The 16,611-nt window shown below is 43.4% G+C and overlaps 1 protein-coding gene across 1 annotated transcript in view; it reads left to right on the top strand.

The window, feature by feature from the left end:
* The window catches only part of LOC138283009 (zinc finger protein 484-like), a 146,700-nt gene extending 131,946 nt beyond the window's left edge, over positions 1-14,754 (top strand). The window contains exon 2 of the mRNA XM_069221125.1: positions 11,148-14,754. Within this exon, the coding sequence (XP_069077226.1) occupies positions 11,777-13,126 (1,350 nt within the window). The 5' untranslated portion in view covers positions 11,148-11,776 and the 3' untranslated portion in view covers positions 13,127-14,754. The remainder of the gene's footprint in view (positions 1-11,147) is intronic.
* The last annotated feature ends 1,857 nt before the right edge of the window (positions 14,755-16,611 follow it).

The following is a 16,611-nucleotide window of genomic DNA, read 5'->3' as shown; positions in this document are numbered from 1 at the left end:
GTAGTGAAAGGGTGCATCACCCTTTTCGCGCAGGCTGCAATGGCAGGCCAGCAGACACATTTTGCATGGGCTCCCATGGGTGGCACAATACGTGCTGCAGCCCATGGGTAACCCCTAGTGCCCCAATGCCCTGGGCACCTAAGTACCATATACTAGGGACTTACAAGGGGCCACCAGTATGCCAATTGTGGGGTGTGCAGAGTCCTCTGCAACCAAATTTTGAGGGAGTGGGGGTAACCATGCCAAAAAGAGAGTGCTTTCCTACAGAGTATTCACTACTTCACCCCAAATACTCCCGAATGTGAATGCAGATCCAGTCACAGATGGGGTAGAGAAGATAATCGACTCTGAGGAGCTGCCTTTCCTGATGGAATTCCTTAGGTGAAAGCGAGATGGAGTTCCATTTCAATCAAAGGAACTAATGCTGTATACAGACCCGATGTCAAGTGTTTTCACCAGTAGAAATATGTCCAGTCCTATCCATCTGACGTGTGTTGTAAACAGGGTTGCTCCACATTTCTGCTGCTTTTGCTTTTGCTATGAAGCCACAGATCTGTATGCTACCTGAGAAACGTGTGACTTGGAGGATATGTTTCAACGGTCCATGTATGCTGTTCTGTATGCAAGCGAATGACGTATTCATAATTTATTAGAGACCCAGAGGCAAATCAACAACTGGAAGTGAGCAAATGACCCAATTAGATGCTACTGGCAAAGTGATCCAAATAGATACTTCTGTGGTCGGAAAATTTAACTAGGGTAAAATCTGAGCTAATGCCACTGATGTACAGGTGGAAAGTTTCGGTTGATATGGAAAGCAGACTACATTTGCTACTTGAGAATTGAGGTTAGTCTGGGAACTGGGGACGTCATTGAAATAATTATTGCGCAGCTCTGAAGAAAACGGACACCTTGGCAGGGGTGTGAATAAGATTGCAAATTGTAGAATGCCACTGCTGAATTTGGTAGTGGTAACCAAATTTCTGTATTTTTTCTGAATATCCCTTATTTCCATCAGGTGAATACTTTCACTGATTACAATACACATGTCCCAAATCAGGGGTCTACAATGTTTTCTGTAACAAGAGCTTCTTATGTTAGTTGAAAATCATCTTGAGCTACTAATATTATTTGTGTTGTAATAGTTACTAGGTCAGACAAGAGCACATTAATGCCACCGTATGCACATTTACCAGCAGTAACCATGTCAGTGCAACAGGCAGGGTTGCCAGTAGAAATTTAAACAAGCATTTGCAATGCAATGGGTCAAACGTTTACTCGAGTTAAAGCTATTAGCATTGTAAACTCCTAACCAGACTTTTCTTGCCACATAAACTGAAAATTCAAAGTAAAACAGTTTCACATAGGCGAGCCGATGGCCCACATGAGCAAACACACAAAAGGAAACAGAAGTTTGCATGCAGTGAACCGTATCGGCAAAAGTGCAATTATCCATGAAACCGGCAAAAGTGCAATTATCCATGTAACCGGCAAAAGTGCAACTATCCATGTAACAGGGTCGATGTCATGCAAAGCGCTCTACTATTGCCCAGCGAGATTGCGCTGCCTACGAAATAAATAGTGCAGAAACCATACGGAAAACATGGAGCCTCGTATGTTTTCAGTAGTTGGCCGGTGCGCTCGAGGCAGGCTAAACACCGGAAAAGGCATGACGTATGCTTGCCTTTCACTAATTAAATCAAGCAAATTTTAAAAGATAAGCCCACGAACCAACCAAACTAATGGGCTTGACATGAGCGTGGTTAAAAGCCCACTGAGAGATTTCACCAAGGACAGAGAGCTTTGCGCTCGACCCTAAAAAGGCTTTGCAAATATGGAATGCCTTTACCTGGGAAATACGTAACAGCAATAGCTGCAATGCCCTTGGCGCCAGGGCAGTAATGTTAGTACTAAGTCTCCCCAATGCCACATGATTTACAACTCAAATATCAGCTTCAAATATATTTAGGAAATTCAAAAAAAATTTCCCCCCAAATATCAGTTTGTGAGTTCTAAAAACTAAAACTACACACATTTTCATCCAGAATACATACTTTTCTGCTTTGGTATACATATATTAATTCAGCCAAGCAAAAGCGTCTAATTTATTTGGCTGGACTACACACAAGAGTTTCTCTTTGGGTAAGCCTGTTCTAGATTACTATATGTTAGCGGGAAACCAGGGCTAGTTTGGGATACCACTGTGCAACCTTATACCATGGGTACCCTAACAGACCTGGCTTTCAGATATATTTTCAAGTATCAGACCCATTGTGCATCATATTGGTTTGAGGAAGTAGAGATTTGTTCATGTGACCAGGTGGAAAGAACACTGGCTTCTCTGGCTGGAGTCGCAGGTATTACAATAGTTAAAGTCTTGTTGGCGAGGAGAGGGATAAATTGTTGGTTCATGGTAAGTTGAGTTGTGTATGAACTTTCCTGGGATGTCAATCACTTATGAACAAAGATACCTCCCTCTACTTCTGAAACTTGAAAAACACATTTTGGGGATTTTGTCAATGTGGATAGATTTTTGTTGCTAGAAAAGTTAAAGAGCAAAGGTTGATGAAAGATCCTGGATTTTTTGACATATGATAAGTTTAAATACGAGACAGATTCTGTTTTGCCAGCTTTTAACATAGGACCGCACAACGTTTGAAGCCTTAGACAAAGCCATTAGGCAAAATTGTTTGTTTATTTTTTATAACGAGGATGAGTCTGATGGCAACTCTGACAACAAAGAGCCAGGAGAGATGGGAAAAGGTGGCACATATACTTCTCACAGGTGATTAATGGCAATATCTGTGCAGACAAAACACGTGCACTTCGTGTAATTATAAGCACAGGCTATTGCGCTGTGAGTAGTTATGTTTAAATGATTATACTCCATAAGGCTCATAACACATGTAACCAGATACCACTGACTGGCGTGTTCGATGTTAATCGATGGGGCTGATTTTATACTTCTGAGCTCGCTATTCTCTGACTGCAGACATCTTGGGGAGAAGTGATTAACATGACTGAAAAATGGCGGTAATGGGAATGCCAAGGGGCCAGTGGTACTGTATGGTGGGGATACAGGAGAACCACTACTGACAAAAGGTAGGATAGCACTGTGTTCATGTGAAAACAGTCTACTATGAATTGAAGCCTGGATTCTTGATTTGAAGAAAAGCTGTGACCTGCGAGAACATTTGAGAAAAGTGAATCTTTAAAATATATGAGCTGCATTTATTGCGTGTATGCTCAGAAACGATGTGAACTGTGCAGAAGGGAACGTAGCAGAGTATGTGGACGATTCTTGCATCTGTATTGAATTTTCTAGAGATGTCCTCACTGAGTGCAGTTTTATGGGCAAGGTTAGGAATGTAATTCAGTAGTACTGACGCTATTAATGATAAAATAAGATCTGAAGTTGGTTCTTTTTTATCTCTAGTTAGTGTGTGTGTCTGTCTGTCTGTCTGTCTGTCTGTCTCTGGAAAAAAGAACAGAAACAGAATGCAGCGCATTTGGTGGTACCACACGGCTCATTGTCCTGTTCAAGAAGGTACCAGAGCCCATTTGGAGCTGTGGTGCCACCTTTTTGCAGAGGAGAGCTATTTCAACTTTTCTGGATACAGTCTGGCACCTGGAGGATAGTTAAGAGGTGAGGAATCTGCAGATAGCTACAGTATCCACCAGAAAGATAATTACCTAAGGGGGTGGGGCGAATGTGTTTGTGTTTTACTGGACAGGCAGGGCCCAACTGTGGGTGTTGTGGGCTTTGTACTCCTGCTATCCCAGTGCCCAGCCTAGTATTGATCCTGACTACCTCTGCAAGTACTACCCTTCAATGTTTGACTCTGTCATAGCACAAGATAAACATTCCAGGGCTTCTCAATGGGAGTTAGGTGCAAGGTTTAGATGGACACAAGACTCAAAATACACATAGCAACCCCAGTAAATGAGTCTCCAGCAAAATACTTGCTGAAAAAAGTAGTGTTCCTATATTAACACAAAATGAAATACATCACACAACAAATAATATACTGAGTCTTCATAAGTTTGGCACTCTAGGGGTGTCCGTGCAAGATCCTGAGACCTGTTCCCCTGCATACTGACTGGGGCAACAACTAGATTAGGCCTGCTAGCAAGTTCGAGTGTTAGATGTTCCACAATGGTTTTAGAGTGAAAGTGCTTCAGAACTGAGCAACTATCTTCAGAGCAAGTTCCCCCAGTGGCCCTGTGACTTGGTGATCAGTCTTACCAGCTTCTACTAGTGTTATGGTATGGAAAGCCTGGGAGTGTAGAAGCGGCTTGTAGGCGTTCAGAAATTCGGCTCCACAGTCAACGCAAGTGGGTGCCGGGCAATGAGCGATAGCTTCATCACCACAGGCAAGCCTGCTGGACAGCCACAGCACTCCTCTGATTTTTTTGTTGTTGTTTTTTTTGTTGTAAATCCTCCTTATTCTAGCGGCATGTCTTGTGCAGCTTCTGGTCTGAGGTGCCAAAGCAGATGCTCTGATTACACGGTTTACAACAGGCTAGGCTTCCCTTTTCTATGTTGCACAAGGGTGACAGGCCTGTCTCTCCCCTGCAGCCACCACGTTGCATATGGGGGTCGCAAGCACCACCACACAGGATACCGTCCTCTCTGGTCACATTGCTGCACAGGGTGCTGGCTTTCCTCAGTTAAGACCATGCTTATTTTTCAAGTTCGACTTTCCTGGCATATGTCGCCAACTTTAGCAGCAGATTGCTGAATGGCCCAATTGTTTTTTGCGGTCCTGACTTGACCATGAATCTCACACCTTGCTTCTGGGGTCCACTCAACAGGATCCCTACTGGGCCTTGCTTCTTCCAAGGGTGATATCCTTCTCACAGGGTCCTCTGGTCCCTGCAGGCAGATGCTGACGCTCCAGGTTAAGTAGTCGAGATTCTCCTGGGTGATATCCCCTTTCCCACCAGACCCTAATCTCTTGTCCTGATCACAATGATCCAAAGTCGTGCTGAGCTACACCACACTGATGTACATCTAAGGTTTGCGCTTTTGGAAGCCTCAAGCTCCCCTTTTTATAATCCATTTCCAGACACAGATGTTATTTAATGTCTTAGTCTTTGAAGTTTGAGTGGGGGGGGGAGAGGGGTTGCTTCGTTTGAAGTGCCCACTCCTCTGTTTAGTCTATTGCCTTGGAAGCAGTTTGTAACAGCAGGAGAGACTCCACACTTGATAGCCCCATAACGCAGTCCATGGGAGTGACTACTGGATCATACCTAAATGTCAGCCTCACTGATGTATGCCAACAAAAAGGTTAAAAAGACCCCAGTCCTGATCATTGTCATTCCTCGTCTCTGCTGTGTTTCCCTTAACAGCCCTATCCTCTTCCCAGGCCCCACTGACCAGTCACCTTTCACGAATCAGAGACCTTTTGAATTGCACAGCAGAGCTTGGCTCTCCCTTCCCCCAGTTGGTGTCCTATCCCGCTCTCTGGAATGCTGGCAATCCACAAATCTGCCTGACATAGCTCCTCCACTTCCATTTGCTTTTCCAATGCCCTGGGTTTCCAATATGGAAACCTCAGGCCTCCATGTACTGTACTAAATGCAGGAACCCATACGTACCAACATGCAAACACATGCTGTGCACGGGTAGATATTATATCATGTACTCCAAGAGTGAGTTGGCTACACCGAAGCTGAACGTTCCATGAGTGGGGCAGTAGGCCTCACTCCAGTTACACAGTCAAAACAACCTGTTCACATTACTGATCACCATTTCAAAAACTGTATGCTTCCACCACTGCACCTGAGCTATTAACTCTTTGTACGTGTAGTTGCCCTTTACCAGTGCGCTATGTGCACAGTCTAACAAGCCAGCAATCGGTGGGGCAGCCCTAGGTAATGGCACACATGCATGTACCAAGAATCCAGAGGTTGTTGCAACTGGGACACTTGGGTTAGAGGTGCACATCCATCACCATGCAGAGGACTTTTCTGTCACACCAGACGCCCCTACCAGACCAGACTGCCCTGAACCGGAGAGGTTGGGTCATCAGATCAGCCGAAACAGCAGGATTGTCCATCTGCATTCCCGTGGTTCATTGTGGCTTGGTGCTCCTCTACAAAATCTAATTCTTGCAGAGACATGGACTATTTCAACAACATGGCATTCTCTCCTTTCTTAGCCATCAATTACTTGACTGGCAGATGATTCATTTGCGCTACAAACCTGGTGCCAAACAAGTAAGAGCAGACCTTACTTAAGGACCATACTGTGGCAACGCAATCTTTTTCAGTAGCTGCCCAGTTCTGTTCCATGGGTAGTAACTAATTACTGATAAAGGCTAGCAGATGCCCTCCACCTTTGTCATCCAGTTGACTTAACACAACTCAGACTCTGTTATCAGATGCATCTGTACGTAAAATGAAAGGTTGACTTTAGTCAGGAGATTTCAGTATTGATTCGTTGCATAGTGCCTTCTTTAGCTCCTCAAATGCCTTTTGACGCTCTTTAGTCCATGTCACTTTTCTGGGCCGCTTCCTGGAGGTCAAAGCAGGTAATGTGGTAACTATATTTTCATAGTTAGCTACCATGGGCCAGATGTAGCAAAGAAACATTTTGCGAGTTGTAAATAGCGAGTCATAGCGACTCGCTATTTGCAACTCGCAAAATGTTATGCAGAACGGTGTCTCAGACACCGTCTGCGAGTCGGTATGGGGTCGCAATGACCCACCTCATGAATATTCATGAGGTGGGTCGCAAATTGCGGCCCCATACCGACTATGGGCACTTGCAAACATGGAGGCCTGCTGTAGTCAGCAGACCTCCGTGTTCGTGACTGCTTTAAATAAAGCAGTTTTTTTTTTTTTAAGTGTAGCCCGTTTTCCTTAAAGGAAAACGAGCTGCACTTAAAAAAAAAAAACCGAAACCTTTAGTTTCGGTATTTTTTCAGGGCAGGGAGTGGTCACTTGGACCACTCCCTGCCCTGAAAGAATGTTTTTGGGTCCAGTCACAAACTGGAAGGGGTCCCATGGGGACCCCTTCCAATTTGCGAGTGGGTTACCATCCACTTGAAGTGGATGGTAACTGCAACACCATTTGCGACCGCACATGCGGTCGCAAATGGTATTGCATACCACTAGGAATCGCAAATAGGAAGGGAACACCCCTTCCTATTTGCGATTCTGAAATGCATTTTGCGAGTCGGTCCGACTCGCAGAATGCATTTCTGCATAGGAAAATGCGATTTGCAACTCGCAACCGCAGTTTTTGCCATTTGAGAGTTGCAAATTCTTTCCTACATCTGGCCCCATGTTCCCAAAATACCTGATGAGTCCTAAAAAGGCCCTCACTTCAGTCTGGGTAGTAGGTACCTCTTACTCCAGCGCAGACTGAATCTTGGCATGCAACAGGTGAATCTTCCTGTTACCCACCTCATGCCAAAGGTAGAAAACAATGGACTGCCCCACCTGATACTTGGTTGCCTTGATGGCCATTTATGACTCTTGTGTCTTAGCCAACACCTGTCCTAGGTGTCTCAGGTGGTCCTGCAATGAATTGCTAAACAGTGCAATATCATCCAGGTAGACCACAGAGAACTGCTCCAGCCCTGCGAGAACATGGTTGGACAATCGCTAAAAAGTGGCAGGAGCATTCTTCAGCCTAAAGTGCATCACCTTAAACCCCTCTGGCAGAGAAAATGCAGTTTCTTCCTTGGCACTTAGTGCTAACTGTGCCAGTAGTCACTGGTAAGATCAAAGGTGCTGAAGGACTTCGCAGCACCTAAGTGATCCATAAGCTCAGCCGCTTTTGGGATTGGATGGGCATCGCTCTTGGTTACCTCATTAAGGGCTTGAAAGTTGACACACATCAGCAGGTGGGTAGACCGTTGCTCTTGTACTCCCCAAGACTAGACCGTGTACTACGAGATTTCTCTCCAGTCTCTTAGCAACTTCCTCCTTGATGCAGCCCAGAACCCAGCCAGCCAATCTTTACATTCTGCCCTCCACTGGCAGTCTGTCTCCTAGGTCTGTGTTGTGCATACCGACAGTCAATCATATAGTCAGCGTGAACAGGTTGGAAAACTGACTGAACACTTTGTTGCATTCTCTCTGTTACTTAGGTGTTGAGTTGGGGGCTAACAGAACCCCTTGCACAGTGTCATCCTTCATGTCACTATGCAGTAGTGAGGACGAGGCTCATTGTCATCCTCACCCTCCTCTGCTGTACTCATAACATTTAGGGTCTCATTATGACCCTGGCGGCCGGCGGTAAGCTGGCGGTGTTCCACCAGCTATTATGACCGTGGCGCAATAGCCACGGCCATACTGCCGTCCCCTCCACTATACAGCCAGGCTTTCGCCTGGCGGTCATAATCCCCAGGGCGGGGATTATGAGTCCCCGACCACCAGCCTGGCCACGGCGGTAAACACCACCATGGAATGGCTGGCGGTAAGGGGACTGGGGGTGCCCCTGGGGGCCCCTGCACTGCCCATGCACTTGGCATGGGCAGTGCAGGGGCCCCCAGGCATAGCCCTGTCGCGCATTTCACTGCCCGAATTTCGGGCAGTGAAATGTGCGACGGGTGCTACTGCAACCGCTGCACATCAGCATTGCCGCCGGCTCTATTACGAGCCAGCAGCAATGTTGATGTGACTTTTCCACTGGGCCAGTGGACGGTAACACTGTTACTGTCCGCTGGCCCAGTGGAAAAGTCATAAATGGGAGCCAGAAATACCGCTGGCACTGGCAGTATTCTGGCTCCCGCAGCCTCGGCGGTCTTATCAAAAGACCGCCGATGTTGTAATGAGGGCCTAAGTGTGTAATCTTTCCAGAAGTAAGGCTTCAGCTCGTTCACATAGACCATCCTTTTTGGTTTGCTTGTGGTACCTGTGTCCACCGAGTAGTAGAGAGCTGTCGTCTGGACTATCTTGTATGGCCCATTACGTTTGTTCTCCAAAGCTCTGGGGCGAAAGTCTCCTGACTTTCATTATACCCAGTGAACATAGCTTTCCATTTTAACCTGGGCATTTTACGTTTTTCGTAGAATGTTATGGAGCTGAAAGTCTTTCTTCCTGTCTATTGTGCAAGCAAGTAAAGGTTTTAATCACACCCCAAACAATTAGAGTAGCATTAAGCCACTAAGAAACTGCCAGTATGCTATGGTGAAAGGGGTCAAAACACAGCTGCCCCTATCCAAGCTGTGGCAGGAGCTTTTCAACAGAGCTCTAAGAGAAACCCAGCTGCTCCTAGATAGCACTACCTCTCAACGACAAAGCCCCCATGATGGAGTGGTGCTAGTATCTTTTGGTGTCCATGAGAATTTCCAATAATAGTCTGATCCAGGCGGACCAGTGGGGGAGGGCAGAACTGTTAGTACTGAGGAAGTGGCATGAGGTGAGTGGTGGTGGATGGAGGTGAATGCTGTTGGTGGTGAGGTGACTGCTCGCTATGAAGAATTTGCTTTAGCCTTTATTAAGCGAGTGGTCTGATCTGGGCTTATCAAGTGCTAAATCAGGTTGAAGCCCAGTGTTGGGGGGGGGGGGTGAAGTGCAGCACAGGATGAAACATCTATTCTCCTTTCAGTACCTCAGTAGAGTCTGAATCCTCCTTCAGCAAAATGTCTGTGCAGGGCAATTGAATCAGCAACACAATTGCACACAATAAGGAACAAAAAAGCAAGTTGCAAACTTCCCCCTCAAACGAATAGAGATAGAACTGGACAACCTTAACACCCCTATCAATGTATTAAAAATACTACTGCTAGAAGAACAGAAAGTGGCGTATTTGAGGGTGCTGGAAACAATTTCCTGCAAAGTAAAAGAAATTGTAAATCTGATGCCCCTCAAATAAAAGTCCTCCCTTGAGGAACCAGGCTGCTCACTGGACAGAAAAGGGGCATCAGTGACTCAAGTGAGGACATTCATTAATTGTGCTAAAGCAGTACATTGGGGATGTTTTTTTTCCTATTGTACTTCTTACCCCTATTTGTTGACCATTGTAGCAGGGCTTAGTCCTCTTCCTTTAAGGTGCTTTCAGTTGATGTTCCATCCTTACATTTAGATGCCTCATGAGGTGCCCTGGAACCAGGCTCACCTAATTTGTTACAGAAAAATCCCTCCTGTAGAAGATGCAATAAGGTATTTCTGCCTCTGTTACTGAACAAGCATCACAAGAATTTTTTTTCTCCAGAATTTAAGGTTCTTTTAAGACAAGGTGGCAATTATTCAGATCGTCTGACTGCAGTGATTTAAAAAAAATGTTTTTAAAACCCGGGCATCCCCATTTTCAGGCCAGCAACTATTCAGTAGTTGAAGCAGCTCTAGTGAACAAAAGGGTTCTGCTGTTTTTTGTTTTTCTTTTCATTGTTGATGCCAGAAAAAGCTCTTTGAGGGAGGCAGAAGTCTGAATACCTAAAAATGCTACGCTGAGCTGCACCTCTCCCATTGGCTCAAATTTTAACAGTGTTTGTAGGTGAGGCGTAGGTTGCATAATCATTTGCAAGTTAGAGGAGACATTTTCCTCCAAGATTTGGGTTTTTGAAGCCTTATTTTTGAAATGGCATAAAATATTCTCAAATAGATGCTTTGGTAGCATGGGAGAGGACTGACTTGCCTTATAGTGTCATAGGTCAGAAATGGTATGAAAAAGCTAATTTGATAGAGTTGGAGCACTGCTAATTTGCTCATAAAAGTAATCCAATATTTACTGCATTAACAAAGACTTCCCAAAGTGCGCAAGGTCCTTGCACCTTTTGAATGGTGCTTCCTTGGATTTGGTAGTTTGGGTCTGTGCCAATGGAGGGATGATTCACAGAATTAACTGTTCTTAATAGTCAGTGGTCAGGCTAGAGAGGTTACTAATGCTGGGCTAGCAACCAACTAAGAGTCATAGTCAAAGGGCCACAGACTTCAAGAGGCTGTATTTCAAAACTAGACGGGTCTGATCAAGATTTATGATTGGCAGCTGCGCCCAGTGGACCCACTAGTTCACCAGGTGCAACCAGGAAATTGTATAGAAAATGTATGCTTTAACTCTTGGGCTTTAATATCTCTAGTACAGCCATTGATGCATTTCTCCTTCTGTGCCTCTCATCTTCAAAATTACCCTTCCTCATCCAGCTTCTCCGTCTTTTAGCCACATATAAACATTTGTTTCTCATTCACAGATTCAAAGGTCCTGATGAAGAGACCCACAGCACCCCAGCACCAGACCTGCACAGCACCACAAGAAGAAAAATTGTATCGGTGTGCAGAATCATCTGAGTAAGCCTCCACTCGAAGGTTGGCCCTGTATTGCACATTGTGCAATTAATTCTGGGGAGAAACACTGGCCTACTGTGAGATAAACCTTCATACAGAGCTCATCCTTATGAGCACTTTAAACATCCAACCCAGTGACGATAACCTGTATCATTAAAGAGCGTAAAAAAGGTTTTACTCAGTATTTCTATATGTACCTCAGATGTTCTGCTGTGGCGAGATACGTTCTAGTGTAGAGTCCGAGGTAAACATCACTCAAAGCTCACATCTATAGTTGTATCAAATGATCTATAATTTATAAGGTGACAACCCCACATCAGTGCACAGAGTGTGACCTCGTTTTCCTTCTAATCAAAAATGTGTTCAGCATCAGAATATCCTTAGGAGAAACTGTAACAGTGTGAGAAAGCTTGACTCACTGAATCCTCTGTTGAATTATCAGAGAATTCTTTCTGGGAAGGAACTTTACCAGTATATTGGATGTGGGAAACACTTCACTGAGCCAGAGAAGCTACTAAAACACCAGAGAATCAATATGGGTGAGAAACCCTGTAACTGCACAGAATGTGGTAAAAGCTTCATAGATAGAAACAATTTGTTGATACACCAGAGAGTCCATATTGGTGAGAAACCCTATCAGTGTGCAGAATGTGGGCAAATCTTCACTCGCAAAACAAATCTTTTCTTACATCAAAGAGACCATACTGGTGAGAAACCCTACCAGTGTACTGAATGTGGAAAAGTGTTCACTCGGAAAAGAAATCTTCTCATACATCAGAGAGTCCATTCTGGTGAGAAGCCCTATCAATGTACAGACTGTGGAAAAAGCTTCACTCGGAAGAGCACACTGAGGAGGCATCATAGAACCCATACTGGTGAGAAACCCTTTCAGTGTACAGAATGTGAGAAAAGCTTCATTGCAGCATACAATTTGTTGAGACACCTGAGAGTCCATACTGGTGAGAAACACTTTCAGTTAACAAAATGTGAGAAAGGCTTCACTCATGAGACCGATATGTTAAGTCACCAAAGAAGCCATATTGCTGAGAAACGCCATTGGTGCACAGAATGCGGGAAAAGCTTCACTCGAAGAACCACTCTCCTCGTACATAAGAGAATCCATACTGGTGAGAAACCCTTTGAGTGTAAAGAATGTGGGAAAAGCTTCAACGAGAAGCACAGGGTGGTGGAGCATCAGAGACTCCATACTGGTGAGAAACCTTTTCACTGTACAGAATGTGGAAAAAGCTTCACTCTAAAGAGCACACTGTTGACACATCAGAGAATTCATACAGGTGAAAAACCATTTCAGTGTACAGAATGTGGGAAAAGATTCATTAAGACCTACAATTTGTTGATACACCAGAGAGTCCATACTGGTGAGAAACCCTATCATTGTGCAGACTGTGGGAAAAATTTTGCCCTTAAGAAAAATATGTTAATACACCAAAGAATCCATACTGGTGAGAAACCCTATCAGTGCACAGAATGTGGGAAATGCTTTACTATGAACAGCACATTGCTGAGCCATCAAATAATCCATACAGGGGAGAAACCATATAAATGTATAGAATGTGGGAAAAGCTTTACGCAAAAGAGCACACTGTTGGGACATCAGACAACTCATACAGGTGAGAAACCTTTTCAGTGTGCAGAATGTGGGAAAAGGTTCATTAAGACACACAGTTTGTTGATACACCAGCGAGTCCACACTGGTGAGAAACCATATTGTTGTACAGAATGTGGAAAAAGGTTCAGTCTTAAGCCAAAAATGTTAATACACCAAAGAATCCACAATGGTGAAAAACCATATCGAAGAACAGAATATGGAAAACCGCATACTGTGGAGATATCAATAATCAGTACAATAGGAGAAACTATATAAATGTACAGAGTGTGGGGAAAAGCTTCACTCAAAGCAAGGTCTGTTACTGCATTGGAGGATCCATACTCTGTAAAGGCTGATTTAGTGTGGAAAATGGAAGAGAACTGTCATACTACTCAGAAGCCTTATTGGGGCACAAAAAGTGGGGAAAGCTTCACTCAAACAGACATACTGATCATACATCATAGAATACATACTCGGGAGAAACACTACCACTGCACTGAAAGCGGAGAAGGCCAGCCAGGTGATTTTGTGGAAAAAAAATCGAAATTGAAGTTAAACCATCTAGGAGATCCTGTGATTGCAGTCTGTGGTGTTCCCTGACTGAAATATTGCAAGCTAATGAATCAAGCTCATTTTGGAAAGTAATCTTAGACCATAACTGTAGTCAGGAAGTTTTTATCAGTTCCAGTCTCAGCTCATGATTAGATATCTTACAGACAGGATTTGTGTACAATTATCAGAAGTGAGAAAGTGATGGAACATGAAATAGTTGGAGGTTGTGAGTGTGACCCAAGCGAGTGACCCTGCCTCCCAAAGAATACCAAGTAATACAGATAATAAAGGCTGCAAATTGTCATGGGCAGAAAGCTTAGATGGGATCCTGAATATGCTGATGGGGGGGGAAAAAGCCTGAATCTTGGCCATGAATCCTGACATGTTAACTGTTTAGAATTGAGATGGCGCCTTCCAAAAGGCAAGGAAGGAACTGTTTTTGTCTTGGTGCATAAAAAGGGGTTCCCTAATTTGTGCTTTTAGAATCTGCTGGAAAAATATTTAGGTAACATTTCCTTAGTTTCTTTATCAGTAGGGCTGAAGAGAAAATAAAAAATTCAAAGCAGTCTAGGTATTGTCCACATTTTCTTAGCAGTGATAATCTAATAATGTTGTCCATGAACATTCAGAAGTTTGTGGGTCATAGAAGGATGCTGGAGTATGACAGACCAACTTTCTGCTAAAAAATGGTGTAACTGAGAATCTGCATGTCCTTTTACAGTTGATAGTATCTCTTCACACCCACACATGAGATACTTCATGCCTGTCTATAAGTGTATACCTCCAAATTGCAATTGACGGGGATGCATAGTTCTCTCCCATCTGTTTTCAAGATATTTGTTTGGTTTCCCAGACCTGTTAAAACTGGTAAGGATGTTTCTCCCACCATTAATAGCAGACACAATTCGAACCCTAATCTATACAGATGACATTATAGTTCGGGATTTATTCCAATAGGACCCCAGGGTGGTTTAAATGAATTGGATCTGTATTTACAGAGAACTGTTTTGCATATAAACATAGTCAGATCAAATGTGAATCTGATAAATAGGTTTACAAAGCAGTGTATATTTCATTGGTACTTGTGAAGGTACCTTTAGAGCAAGTGAATAATTATACATACTTGTGTAGGGTTATAACTCTGAATATTCATGTAACATCTTATGTTAATCAATAGCTACATGCTCAGGCATTGAGGGTGATTTGTGAACCTCCAACAGAGACCTCCTACAGAATAATTATGAATTGCTAATGTTTTCCTGGGTATCAAATAATATCGTAGAACTGTAATGTGAAAAGGTGTTCTGTTTTACAAGTTCTAGCTCAAAACTTAAATAAAAGTTTGAAATCAATTTGACATCTGGAGTGCAATCCATTACTGTTTGCAGTTGAACATATTTCTCAAAAAATAATTTAAATGATTTGAAAAAGTTGCTTTGTCCTGAGGATGGGTAATATCAATCATGGTTCAGGAACATTGTGAAGATTTCAAGAGACCTCTGTTCCATGGATGGTAAAAAAGAGAAAAACAAAATGTATAGTTGTTTTTAGAACTTTTTACCCCCGACAGTGCACTTCAAAGCAACTTCCATTGTAGGGACATCTGTGTCCCCTATCAGCAAGGTCCTCCAGGCGCTGTAGCAGGCTTGTGCCAAACACAACCCAGCGGGCTGGGAAAGTTGCATTGAAGAGCGATGTCAGTGGCCGGCAACTGTAATTAGGTTAATGGAATTGCCATTAAAGTACTTACATTGTGAAGCTCCTTAAAGTGCTGTGCAGCACGAGCACTTCTCATTTTGTGTATTTCTTGCTGCCTGTGAACTAAGCATTCTTGTTTTGCAAGGAATTTCACTTACATTTCTCCCTTGGCTACCAACATCCCTTCACTTAAAGAAGCTATAAATATAGCTATGGTGTTAGAAAAGAGTGAAAGATGCATGAAAGAAATACAACAGTTGGATCTCAAGAACGTGGGTGAGGTGGCAGAGGCACATGAAACTAGGGATCAGATGAATGTTGTGAGCAAGAAACCTTCAATTAGTTTTCAAGGAAACAACAGTAAAGGAGAAAGCTGTAAAGTAATGAATATATCTAACTATGCAGGGAAGCAGGTTACAAAGTCATGTTGAAGATGTGGGAGTAGTGTGCATCAGGGTGATTAGAAGAACTGTTTTGCCATAGACAAAGACTATCAGAACTGTGGAAAAAAGCCGGGGTTCCAGGATGTGCAGAGCTGCAAACAGTAGAGTATCATCATTCAAAGAAGCATCAGAAGAAATTGAACATGAAGTGTTGATGGTGAATGGCCATGGTAAAAAGGAACCTAAGGCTGAGCTCAAAAGGAAAATCAACCCAAAGCAGTGTGCAGCATAAATGTAAAATATGTTTCATTGATGGTGGATTCTGGATCATTGTTCACCATAATTCCTTAACAGACATTTGAGGGTACGTGACCCAGCCAGAAATTTAACTCCGCCAACGTGATTCTGAAAGGGTAACAAGGTGCAGACATAGATGTCACAGGCTCTATCCTTTTAAAGATCAAGTTTCAAGGCCTTGACACATTTGTGAAGGTATGTGTGGCAGAATCTGGGCCTTCGATATTGCGGTGGTCTCACCACTATGATTTGCATTTTATTGTGAATCCAAGAGCAGCAGTTCAAGTGTCAGTGGTGGAAGTCCTCTTCCTTTCAGCTTGTCATCAGCAGCAAGCATTTTTCAAAGATTGATATTTAATATTTTAGCTGGTGTGAAGAATGTTGTGTTCTTTGAAGACGGCGTGTTGATTTTTGGGGAAGGTATTGTCACTCATGATTAAACATTTGTAAGAGGTATTGAAACAAATTACAAATGCAGAGTTGACATTGCGCAAGGCAAATTGCAACTTTTTGGTGCAAGAAAATGAGTATTTAGGATATTAATTTTCAGGCAGGCAGTAAAGCCAAAGTTGAATCTTGTAAGTGTGGTTTTAAATGCTGAAGTGCCAAATGACAGAGAAAAACTGTGATCCTTTATGGGCCTAGTGGAATATTATTCCAGGTTCCTTAAGGATTTTGCACACATGACAGAGGCCTTGATAGAATTATTGAGGAAAGAGAAAAGATTTGTTTATGGAGAGGCTCAACAACTGGCATGCCTTGAGATAAAGAACAATATTGCCAATGCCGAGGTTTTGGTCTAATTTCAAATGGGGTTGAAAACTATACTAA

Source organism: Pleurodeles waltl, chromosome 2_2, assembly GCF_031143425.1.
Source record: "Pleurodeles waltl isolate 20211129_DDA chromosome 2_2, aPleWal1.hap1.20221129, whole genome shotgun sequence".
NCBI lineage: Eukaryota > Metazoa > Chordata > Amphibia > Caudata > Salamandridae > Pleurodeles > Pleurodeles waltl.
This window is presented reverse-complemented; position numbering and strand designations above follow the sequence as displayed.